The sequence below is a fragment of the Octodon degus genome, unplaced genomic scaffold, assembly GCF_000260255.1.
Source record: "Octodon degus isolate 3935 unplaced genomic scaffold, OctDeg1.0 scaffold00214, whole genome shotgun sequence".
Lineage (NCBI taxonomy): Eukaryota > Metazoa > Chordata > Mammalia > Rodentia > Octodontidae > Octodon > Octodon degus.
Window position 1 is genome coordinate 2885218 of NW_004524790.1, and position 13400 is coordinate 2898617.

The 13400-nt window shown below is 35.5% G+C and overlaps 1 protein-coding gene across 1 annotated transcript in view; it reads right to left on the minus strand.

Moving 5' to 3' along the window:
• Positions 1-578: 578 nt before the first annotated feature.
• The window catches only part of LOC101582276 (vomeronasal type-2 receptor 116-like), a 33844-nt gene continuing 21022 nt past the window's right edge, over positions 579-13400 (minus strand). Inside the window, exons 3-5 of the mRNA XM_004644958.1 lie at positions 9866-10093; positions 9445-9568; positions 579-1513 (exon numbers count right to left, since the gene is read on the minus strand). Coding sequence (XP_004645015.1) covers positions 579-1513; positions 9445-9568; positions 9866-10093 — 1287 coding nt within the window. The remainder of the gene's footprint in view (positions 1514-9444; positions 9569-9865; positions 10094-13400) is intronic.

Consider the following 13400-nt stretch of genomic DNA (forward strand, 5'->3'; position numbering starts at 1 on the left):
TCAGCTGTCACAACATAGAGCAAGTCTGTCGTTCTTCTGTTGCATTCAAGCTGTTTGCCTCACACCTGGTACAGTATTCACAACAATAATCCCACTGGATCAAGACTTCATCACAAATCCTAGAACTCCATCCCATGACTGCATGAGGCCTTGAGGAGACAACTAGACCCAAACCATAACACCATATACTAAAATAAGCTGTAGTCAGCATATTTCAAACAATCATTCCTGAAGAGGAAACTCATGAATTAATTCTGAAACACGATGATTTACAGACAAAATTTATGATATGATAATCAAAAACAATGAATTCAGGCAGTAAGTTTACACATAAGATAAAATGAGTAACCAAAATGAACTTTAAGCACAAATATGAGGCTATATTACACATGTCATCAGTGAACCAAACAAAATATTTCAAAGTAAAATTCACAATAAAAAAGTAAATGCTAGTGACTTTGACTATTATGGAAAGAAATATGTCTATTCATATTTGAATTACATTTTATATTGTAACCTAATATGTAAACAAAAATTATAGAGATTTTTTGAGAGCCACTAAGAATTTAGGGGGGAAATTATTTTTTTTTAATCTCTAAATGTTTCTTTCTATTGTGTGATTTATCTCTGATCCCAGTCATAGAACTTATCTCTGGTTGTAACAAAATAATGTAGCACTTAGGGAGAAAAATGCAGCCCAGCAGCCCTGCACTGGAGGCCAAGATGGAGAAGACCTCCATGGCCACCATGGCCTTCCCCTTGCTGCTGTGGTACACGGGCAGGAAGGTGACCCACACGCTGCAGAACACCAGCATGCTGAACGTCAGGAACTTGGCTTCATTGAAGGTGTCAGGCAGGTTCCTGGCCAGGAAAGCCACCGTGAAGCTCACCAGGGCCAGGGAGCCCAGGTATCCCAGGACACAATAGAAGGCGGTGAGGGAGCCCTTGTTGCACACGATAATGACATGGCCATGCTCAGAGTGAGCATCTGTGTCAATGTAGGGTGGATTTGTCCCCATCCAGATGCCACAGAGAGTGAGTTGGATCAGGGAGCAGATGGGGATGATGGAGTTAGGGGCCCCTGAATGCAACACTTTCCTTATTCTTCTACCTGGAGCAGTGACCTTAAAGGCCAGCACCACAGTAATGGTTTTGGTCAAAACAGTGGAAACAGCCACAGTGAACACGACTCCAAACGTGGTCTGCTGAAGGATACACGTGGCTGCATTGGGACGGCCAATGAAGAGCAAGGAGCAGAGGAAACAGCAGGTGAGGGAGATGAGCAGGGTGTAGCTGAGAGCCCTGTTGTTGGCCTTGACGATTGGAGTGTCTCTATGCTTCACAAAGAGACCAAGAACAGCAGCTGTGAGAACAGTGAGACTCAGGGCAGTGCCAGCCAGAGCCTTCCCCAGGGCGTCTTCATAAGCCAGAAAAGTCACAACTTTTTGAAGACAATGAGTTTGACGAGTGTTGGCATACTGATGATCTGGACACATTAAGCATTGTTCCATATCTATTGAAAATTAAAATTGTCAAGTGCATAGGTTTTCAATTTCTTTGTTATTCACAGATCCATCCCCGGAAACTCAATGGACTTTAACTATAGTGTTACTTTTCAAATGTTTGTTGTTTTATCTTTCAGTTTTCATTGTTTTTAATGATTGGGATTGAACCGAAACTTTTCACTGGGTTATACTCCCAACACATTTACATTTTATTTTTTGAGATAGGATCAAAAATTATCTCATTACTGAGGTTCCTTTTATACTTAAAATGCACTTTTCTTGGCATACCTGAGCACTTCTCTCAGGTTCTCTGACCACTGGATCCCAGCATGCATCACCACATCTCATTTTTCCATTTCTTTTCAGACACAAAATAACAGAATTGTATATGGACAATAACTCTCAAGTAATACTTATGGAATAACTCATGAATAACAAGATCATTTAGCAGTGATGTCACTTATTCTCCTTTTGTGTCTTCCATATCCATAAAAGACATTTCTCTTTTTCTCCAAAGTAATAAAAATCTACCTATTCAAATCACATCTTTCTAAATTATTTGCTAGTTTATCATTCAATGATTAATCCCATACTAGGAAACCAATATAACTTTCTAACTTCCAGGGGAATATATACATGAAAAAAAAAAAACAAATGTCACACAAATCCATCATTGAGCCTTTGCGTCTGTGAACATGTTTATGCAAAATTCACCTTTAGGTGACCGGGGAGATGACTCAGTAGAATAAGCACTCGCCTGGCAAGTGCAAGGGCCTGAGTTCAATCCCCAGTTCTACCAAAAAATAAAAAAGATTCACTTTTAACTTTTATTGTCCATGTTGTAATTTAATATTTTAATGCTGGTATCTTTCAAATCATTATGAAATATATAATTATATATTTAATGAATTTTTCAAAGTTGCAAAATCAGATTTTAAAATTTCATCTATGCATTCCTTACCACTCAGGTTTGGAAATCGATTGCTTTTTGCATAGATCTTGCATTCCACCAATAATAAATCAAATATCAATTTATAAATTTACATGGATTTTATGATTACAAATTAATATCAGAGGAAATTCATATCCTTTATATTTTTCCTTTCCAATACATATTTGTGCCTGTATGTGTGTGTGTTTGTGTGTTTGTATGTGTGTGTGTGTGTTCACTTTTATTTTTTTATTGTATTTCCCATGACATGGAGTGTAGTGCCTGGTAAAAGTGTGATACAAGCATGGGAAAAATATTAGTCAGTTGCTCTTCAGACAAAGATCTACTATCTACAAAATATAAGGAATTGTAAAAATATTTTGCTGGTAGCATTTAAGACCCAATCAAAAAAAATGAGCATCTACAATGAGTAGACACTTCTCAAAGGAGTACAAATATCAAACAAATACTTGAAAAATGTGCAACATCACTGATCATTCAAGAGATGCAAACTAGAACAATGCTGAGATGCCATCTCACTCCAGAAAAACATAGGTGTCATCATCAAGTCGACCAATAACAAATGGTGGAGAGGCTCGGGAAAAATAAAGAACTTTTTTTGACCCTTACTAGGAGTGTAGCTTGATGTAACCACTGTGGAAATCAGTGTGGAGATTTGTCAATAACAAACACTGCAGGTTTTATTTGGCCCAGATATTTCCCTTCTGGGCATCTTCCCAAAAGAATTAAAAAGCATTATACAACAGCAACTATATGGATATATTTTTATAAAAACACAAATTTTAGTATTTAAATATTGGAAAAAAGTAAATGCCCATCAATTAGTAAATGAATAAAAAGGGATGTGAGGATCAGCGAGATAGCTCAATGGGCTAAGCACCTGCTTTGGCAAACACAGTGATCAAGGTTCGATCCCCATCCTGCATGCCACCACAGGCCCATCCCCCAGGCACCCTGAATGGGCAACTGAGTCTGGGTGAGGTGGCACATGCCTGTAATCCCAACATTGGGGAGGCTGACAAAAGGAGGAGCACTATGAGTCCAATCTATGTGATGAGACCCTGGACCAAATACATAAAATAAAAAAAAAAGGAGGGATGTGTTTGTTTCTATACCATGAAGTACTACCATTCAGCCACAAAGAAGCATAAACTTGAGACATTTCTAGGTCAGTAAACATATGTTCAGAACATAGTCTGATATAAAATAAACAAGACATGCATATGTGAATATTGCATTACTAGGGTCGGGGAGATGGCTCAGTAGAACAATCGCTTCCCTGGCAAGCGTAAGGGTCTGAGTTCAATTCCTGGTTCCGCAAAAAAAAATTATTACATTTCTTCTCTGGTTTGAGAAACTGAAACTGTAAATAAGAACCCAAATGCACAGTAGGTATTATAAAATAGAAAGTATATGTTCAAATGGAAAGAGAAATTGTGGAGGCAATGGAAAGGAAAATTGAAATATGAGGACAAAGGATAAGATAGAAGCAAAGGTTTGTAAATAAGGAGAGAAACAAGGTTGAAAAGAGACGAGAAGATTGGGAAAAAAGAGAAATCAGTATATATCTTTACATGTACAAATTCCCTATAATAAATGTAATCATCATGTATATGTAAATTCTACCAATAAACTTAATTTTAAAAATGGACCACAAATCATAAATCATTCACATATACCATATTTTTCATTAGTGTGAGACTTTTCCTCACAATTTGGCAAGAAATGCTTTTGTTGTTATACAACATTCTTATACCATCTCTACCTACTAGCATTATTTTTCTTTCCTCAGGATCTAGTACATTTACTTATATTTTATACACAGAATTTTCTTATGGCATACTGACCCTGAAAATGTACCTCAATTTTTTTCAATGCAATGAATTTCTTGACAAGGCCGGCAGGATCCAAAGCAGGAGAGTCTGCAGTGGCCTTCCTCCTGGAGAGCCAGATGTTCCAGTAACTGCTCAGTCCAAGAAGACGGAAGCAGCAGAATAAGAAGATTCTCGGACTCAGCACCAGCCTAAGGCCAGCCTGGAAGCTTGCAGGAGAAGCAGCATTGCAAATCTGCTTTAGGAAGATGAAGAAGCTGGAGACTTAGATACACACATCCAAAGGAAACAGCAGAGAATGACACCCCTACTTAAGAAGTCTGGGGCTTTTCAAGGTGGGCACAGTTCCTACTTCTTTCTCTCTATTTCATTCAGATTATAACTAATCCGCATCTGGGATAGATCTTTTGTCCTCAGTCTACTGGCTTACAAATAAGTTATCTCCAGACACACCCAGAACTATGCTTTATGAATCTGATAGGCTTAATCCACTCTAGTGGACATATCGTGGAAAGAGTCATAGTAGTGGCTATGTATGGGTTTTTTTTTGCAAGTTTTTCTCATTCAGTTTATTGTACATTTTAGCTATGCATAATTATCATACACATTATGGGAAACTTGTACTGTACGTAAAATATACTTACTCTCTGCTTTTATCTGGTTTTTCTCCTGTCAAGCTTCTCCACTCATTATTTTCTAAGCTTTGTTTACATTTTATCTTTCTTCTCCTTTTTCTTTTGCCTTCCTTCCCTTTTTTCTTCCCTCTATATTTCCCCCTTTCATTCAGTAGTTTCGACCTTTTTCACAATGCTTTTTACTCTTTGGTCCTTATTTACACTTTCAGTATCTTCCAAAAGAAATAAAAGGGATATTCACACATATGTATTTGATTTATTATACTTAAGACCTAAAATTAAAATAAATAGAGTCTCAGGATGCGTTGCTTTACTCAGAAATATATCGTTTATTCTTCTTTATGGTTGAGCAGTGTGCTATTTAAAAAACACCCCATATCTATTTAGCCCATTCATCAGTTTTTAGACGTTTGTATTGTTTCCGAGATATAACTATTACAAATTGTACTGCCATAAGTATGGAGATGTAACCATTTTTGAGGAACAATACTTTTATTTTTCAAGGAAAACCCCAAAATTAGAAGAGCTGGGTTCAATTGTACCTTTAATTCTAATATTTTGAGGAATTTCCACACTTATTTGTGACCCACAAACAGTGGACAAGAGTTTCTTCTTCTCCACAACCCCTCTAACTTTTGTAATTTGTTGATTTCCTAAAAATATCCACTCCTTCTGCCATTATATGGAATTTCAAAATTTTTAAATTTACAACACTTGAATGATCAGCGATTTTGAAAATTTTTCATTTATTCATTTTCCACTTGTATTTCTTTATTTGAGAAGTGTATATTGATTTCAGATGCTAATTTTTGTACTGGGTGATTAGATTTATGGGATCTAACATTTAGATTATTTATATGTTGTAACTATTACTCCTTGTCTAAGGAGACAATTGGCTAAATATTTTTCACACTCTGTGGGTGTTCTATTCACTTTGTTGGCAATTCCTTTTGCTATACAACAGATATTTTTAAAGGGAAGATCCCACTTGTTGATTTTTTTGTACTATTTCTCATGCAGTCAGAGTTTTGTTCATGAAATCTTTCCCTACACTTAAGTCTTCAACAGTTCTACATATACTCTCTTACAGAAGATCTATTGTTTCTGTTTTAATATTTAGATCTTTAGTTCTCTCAATTTTTATTTTGACCTTGGTGAGAAATATACATGTCATTTTAGTCTTTGGCATATAGAAAGTGATTTTTAATACTATTTATTTATTTAGTTAGTTAGTTAGTTATTTTTGTATTTTTTAGGGAAGAGTCTGCAGGGTGTTCAGGGTCTCACTACTAGATCAGACTTGTAGTAATGCACCTGTTTACATCCTCCCAAGAGATGGGATTACAGGCACGCGCCACCATGCCCAGTCTCAATTGCCATCTCAGTGCACCCTGCGGGTAGGGCTGGCCTGGCAGGCCCAGAGGATCGAACCCTTTGTACCTGTGCTTGCTTGCACAGTACCACCTAGTACCATTTATTAAAGAGACTATTTTTATTCCACCGAACATGCTTAGCCCCTTTGCCAATGATAAAGTGGTTGAGTGTGTCTTCCATTGTGTTTGAATTTTCTGATATGTTCCGTTCATCCTCGAGGCTGTATTTTTTGCTAGTAATTTTTTTAAGCACAGTAGTTTTTTAGGATAATTTCTGTCTGAGATTGTGATAACTTCATTTTTCTTTGTTGCTTAGGATTGCTTTTGCTACTCTAGGACTTTTCTGGTTCTAAATGAAATTTGAAAATGTTCTTTGTAATTCTTTGAAATTATATCCTGAATTTGGAATAGATTATGTGAGTTTAGTTTAAAAAGGAGAGAGGAATGTGAACCTTTTTATTCTAAGTGCATTCTCAGTTCTGAGATAAGCAATCTATTTCATGTCTTAAAATGCATGGCCTCTTTTCATTTTCTCAGAATCTGGTCAGCATTAGTATTCTTGAATCCTTATAAATTTCACTGCTAATGTTGCTAATCAACAAAAGTTTCAAATGAAATATTACACTATGGAATTTTATGTGTAAATACAATGGTGATGTGGACATACAGGTATTATGGAGACTTTTAATTTCTTCTTATGTTTCACTTCTTAAATTTGTCTGTGATTTCACAGATTTCAAGTCATAGATTGATGGGAAATTACTTATATGTTTATGATACAGCTTTTCTACATACTTATGTAAGTGGCCAAATTTGTCATGATAGTTTGTAAAGGTTTTGGTTTTTCTCTTTCTTCTCAATCAATTGTACCAAGATTTGTTACTTTTTGCTATCATAATTGCGTTTAATTGTGCTTATTTTTCCAGTCTTTTACTTCCTTTAAAATTTCTTTCTGAATGCATTCGTCCTTTTTTTTTCTTTGTGGTCAATTTTCTCCAATTCTTTTCTAATGTGTTATGACTATTTAAAATGCAAAAATTCACTCTTTTGATCAAATACCCAACAGTGGAGAAGAGTATGTGTATGGAATGGATATTTTCTCACTACAATTTAGCATCAACTCACAGGATTTTCAACTACTCAATAATGGAATCATGTGTTTCAATCTATTCTATAGACTACATAGGGTTGATACTGCAGGCATGTATTAACTGGTGTTAATGGGTGCATTGTTCTCTACAAGTGTCATGCAACATTTTTTAAAAGCACCACATTGTCACACTCTGTGAAGAACATACACTCCAAATAAATACATGATGAAGTGGTTCATACCAAATCTCTATGAATTTAAGAGAGCATTTAAATTCATACTAATAAAGTTTTGAAATCAAAACATATATTAGCCACAAAAACAAGATGGATAATATTCAGCAGAAAGGTGATTCCACCATGTCCGGATATGTAAAACATAATATTACCGAAGTTGTATTTATGGTGTGCAAGAACTTTAAATCTTAGAGTTCCATAAATTTATAGAAAATTTCAACCCACATCATCATATGATCTGTGATTTAATAACATGGCATTTGCCCTTAGAGTATCTGAATGTTTTGTGATTGGAAAATGTGCTATTTGGACCACTTCTGTTAAATATATGAATGATTTATACCACAAATTTTTATTCTGATATAATAGGAATAGTATCACCTCTGTAAAATTGACCTTGGCACTGTTCTGAAATTTAGGTATTATCACGTGTTATTTCCTTAGGCTGTTCACATATGATCCTTGCAGATTTAGGGCAAAAACTCTAATTCATGCCATAATCTGTCTCTTATTTATCTATGCAATCTAGGTGAACAGGGATGAAATTTTCACATTTGCAATTATACTGTGGTATCATCACGCTGTACATCAAAATCACCTTCTTATTTTTTTTTTTTATCAAAATCAGTCTCTTTAAGTGCCTGCTTTGTGTGAAGTAAAGTGTCCGCCACTGGGAAAATGAAGTATGCCTGAACTTGTGCTGAGTGTGATCTTGCCATTGTTCCAAACAATAAAGAGTTGGCTTTAATCCCACTACCAGTTAAACTTCATGATATAGATGCACCTTAGAATGTGTTGTGTATGGAGTAAAATTCTCTTGAAAAAATATTTTTTAATGGCACTGGAAAAATAAATTGTTTTAGTCAGGTCTTGTTATGCATAACTTATCCCAGGAAATCAGTGGATTAAGACAGTCTCTCATGTCTTTGAGGCAGTCTAAGGACAGTTGGGGATAGTCTGTCTCAAAACAACAAATGAAAATATCTGGGGACAGAGGTCATTCATGCAGTACATTTAGGTTCAATCTCCAGCAATGAAAAATTAACAAACAAAAATAAAGATTGCACTAAAGGGACAATAAATTGGAATTCATATTAAAGGCAAAGTATATTTTGAAGGTAAGTAATTGCACTGAATATAAAAAAATGAAATGTGAAAGAATTTTTTGTTTTAAATTTGTATGTATAAGACAAATATATAAAATATAATTATAATGATACACAGTGTCAATACAGGTTAATAAGTAAATAACAGTGGTAGTGGTATAGCTTAGCAGCATAAGAACTTGTCTGGCAAGTGCAAGGTTCTGACCTCAATCCCCAGTATGAAAACAAATCAAAGGCTGACCCAATAGCTCAGAGGATGAAAGCACCTACTTAGGCAGATGCAGATAGAGGGACCAGGGTTTGACCTCTGGCTTGCCACATCGGCCCTGCTGAGGCAGATATTTAGGTTGTACATGGATAAAGGACTTCTATCTAGAAGGTATAAACAATTGAAGAAAAATAGGGAGTGGTGGTGCATGCCTGTAATCTCAGTGCTAAAGAGGCTGAAAACAGGAGAATCAGTACAAGTCCAATCTGTGTAGTGAGAACATGTAGACACTGTACTAAATATATAAAAATGAAAAAAAACAAAGAAATTAACAATGGCTAAGGTATTGAATATTGTAGTAGATGCTCAGATTAGACAATGTAAGCATGTAAAATTAAACAATAGAAACAAAATGATTAGTATGCTCTACAAGATTATTTCACTTTGTAGATAGATGGAGTGAATATAAAAATAGACTGAGAATTTCAAGATAAGGAATACTCTTACCTGTATCATTGGCAATCTCATTGTCTGCACAAGGAGTGCATTCAAAGCAACAGGCTGACTTTCCCTCCTGAGGGCTTTTTCTAAATCCAGGATTGCAACTCTCACTGCATACTGAGTGGAAATTCTAAGGAAAGAAAATATGGTGTTAACTTCTCATAGTTATATTTTCTTCATCAAAGTTAGAAGGACATACTTATTTTTATATATAAAAATGAAATTATGTATATTTGCAAATACATAGTTAAGTATATATCTTTCTCATTCATCAAAAAGCTTTTAAACAAATTTTTTTAAATTGAAAATTGAGAAGTTCAATTTCCATATAAGCAAAAATTGGCCATTTCATGAGAAAAGTTTGGGGCACAAATTCTATATGTCACTTATTTTGGTCAAAGAAGTGGGTCATATAGGGCCAACACACCTCAGTAATTCCTATGGCCCACTCTATCTTATCCTGAGACAAAGTCATTTTTTTGCCATCTGGAGCGTGTGTGGAAAATGTTCCTAGTTTAACTTTCAGTCGAAGGCCTTCTGGAAAATTCCAAAAATTAAGAATGTCATACTTTGAATCCAGTTTCTTTCTGTAATCCAAGTTCACATGGTCTCCGGCAGGATTGTTAAATTGGATGTTCTTCAGAAATGGATGCAGCTGAAAGAGACACATCCTATGAGAACAGGAATCCAGCATAAAGACAGAAAATATGGATGGGAGAAAGTCTCTAAGTTGTTTTAATTCCGTTTGCATAAATCAATCTGAACACTGGTATCTGTTGAATTACAGCACACAGATGTCTAAGGACTAAAATGTTACCATGTTACAAAAATATTAGTCAGTTTCAGAAGAAAATACTCTATGCAACCCATGTAAATAAAGTTTTGTGGCCAGGGATGTAGCTCAGTAGCACAATATCTGCCTTTCAAATGCAAGACCATGAATTCTATCTATGGTACCTCAAAAATAAAACATTAATTAAATAATTAATCAAGTTTTGTTAGTCAAATCATCAAATATGGACTGAAAACTTCTAATGCCCACAATGTACATCTAACTAAAGAAAAATTGAGCTCATCAATTTCAGAAGTTTACAGGATTAAAAGGAAAATTCCTATAATATGTGCACTGTTCAGTTTAACACTATTTGGTTTCATAACTGACACTTTTTCTGATTGTTTTTTAAGAATGTTACTGGACCTGTTTAAGTGGGCAAGGTACTGATATCCTACAAACAGAATCAGTGAGCTACCTCCTGTTTCCTCTTTAATGCCAGTGGCATCTTGTTTGAGGCTCATGTCAGCTCAACTCAAGAAATGCTATAAGAGAAGTACAAAATCAATAGATACCACAGTTTGTCCATACCTAACTTCTGCTATTGTTAATTATTCTTCTGTATTTAGGATGTCATATATGTTGTAATAAGTTGTTCTTCAGTGTAACAGTATTGTGAATCTCTGGGATGAATACCTCATCACAACCAAAAGACTGGGAATTGAACCAAACGAAAACTAACATATTCTGTCAGTGAATTTGGGAGGTAGGAACTTGGGACAGACAAAAACCAAGAATTTCTTAGCACCGAAGATATGCCTGAAATACAGATTATTCCTGAATTGATCTCAAAACTAGTAAATAGTTATCTACTACAAAAATTCTCAAGGACACCATAAAAGACAAAATAAAAATTATTATGAAATGTCAAAATAAAGGAACAAAATGCAGTCTCAGCCAGTTAGCCCACCAAAAGCAACACCAGGAATAACAACATAAAAGAAATTGGAAACCAAACTCTTGAAATTTCTGAAATAATGACAGCTGAAGTAAAAAGAAAATCTATCAAGCTATGGAAAATATAGGATTACTCATAATCTTTCAGGTATCAGAACAAATAATAGCAATAATGAAAGATTTTCTAAGTATTTGTAAAGAAGACATAGATAAAAATATAAAGAATTATAGAAAAATGATGGAAAGAGAAAAGAACAATATAGGAAATAATTAGAATGCATAAAACAGATTAAAGAGATTAAAAGTTCTATTGAATGCTGGAAAAACTGAATGAGGAAGAGGGGCCCTGTTTGGGACCAGGCAGAGGAACCTTTGGCAGAGAGGTCCAGTTTAGGGCTGTGCAGCTGAACTGTGAGCTAAACCAGAAACAGAATATCTAGCCAGTGGGGCAGAGAAGGTTCACTCCCATGGGCCACAGCAGAAAAAAAACTGAGCACAGCACACAGCAGCCAGACCCAAACCAGGCCCAGTTGGTCGAGTTTGAGTTTAGTAGATCTTGACCCAGTGAGCTGAGCCATACTGCTAGGCCCAGTGGGGCACAGACATAGACCCAGATCTATAGTGTCATACACTCAAGATAGAGGTGGTAACAGGTAACTCAGGTGATTAACTCTGCCTGGAGATTCCAGGTATATCAAAGGGAGATGATCAGACAGAATGTAGGGGAACTAATTTTAATACAAATTCCAAATTTAAAATCTTAGCTATATAGTCACAATGCTTGCTCTTATGGTCTAAAATACAAACCCATTAACTACAAAAGTTTGTCAATTGCTAAACCTCACTAGCAACTACTACTGTTAGTAATAAATAGAAAACCGTACCTGTTTTGTCATAGATGGGAGTTCCATTGCAGTTAGAGAAGTTGTATTTGGAGAATCCTTTAAAGGACATCTCCATATTTAAAGCCAGTCCAAAGATTGTAGGTACTTTAATTCAGCAAAATAACCCAATATAGTCCAATAGTCCATAATAGTAGTGAGTTATCAGCACAACTGGCAATTGTCAGAAGTTGTTGACTTGAGCCTTTTACAGCTCAGCATATTAATATGGCATTACTTTTATACCTCGTGGTTATATTGGGAGCCACAGAAGCTAGGAAATTGATCAAATGTGTGTAGGTGGGATTAGGCCTCACTTCCTAAAGCAAAAAACTACCTCAGCCCTGAGATAAACATCCTGTCTTATTAGGGTCAGCTATTAGTCACTAGGCAACCTTGTGTCATGTGTTACTAACTTTGCAAAAGTATAAATAAAGGACCTTTTTTGTGAAAAAATAGACAAGATAGGACAGACATATAGCTACTTTCTCTTAGTTCATTGAGAGGAAAAGTTTCACCTAATATTATGTAGACAAGATATCATGTCTGCATCCTGTCTTCTGAATAACTACTACAAAGAAAACAATATGCAAGTATTAATTATTGTAACTGTCCAACTAACCTATTTTGAAGCTGTTGCATTGCTATTTTATCTTTTCTCCCATTAAAATGAAGAAAAATAAATAAATAAATAGAAAATAAATAATATGAAATAAAAAAGAAAGAAAACCATATCTGGCTTAACCACATGTTCTGTCTTGGGTAATAATATTGGGAGGTGCTTAGGTAATAACCTCACCAAAGCCTTATACCAAAGGACAGAGGACAGTGACAACCTGAAATCAATATCTCTCTATCAATCAATAGAGAGAGCAAAATCTTGGAACACACACAAACCAAGAATCTCTGACTCAGAAGACATAACTAAAGAACAGACCCTTCAGAGAGAGGCACTGATCACAGCGATGCAGCTAACTACTATTAAACTTTCACAAAGAAAGATTACAGAAGTCAAGCTAAAAACTTCTCTCTTAAACATAAAATGACAAAAGGAAGAAGAAAAATGCAATCTCATGTCCCAAACCCAACCAGAACAAATGCAGGAGAAAGTAGCAATAAAGAAGTAGGAAGTCACACACCTGAAAACTCTGATATACTAGCATCTGAAGTAACGAAAAACTGCAGAAGGGCATAAAGAAATTCAGATCAGAAATCAGCATCCACAGTAAAGAAACAAATGCAGAAGGCTGCAGAGGAAATCATATTAGAAATAATCTCTGAGTCCTAGCCCAGGTCCGGTGAGTGTGCGGAGAGTTTCCTGCTAACCTGCGCCAGCGGGACCAGTCCCAGCC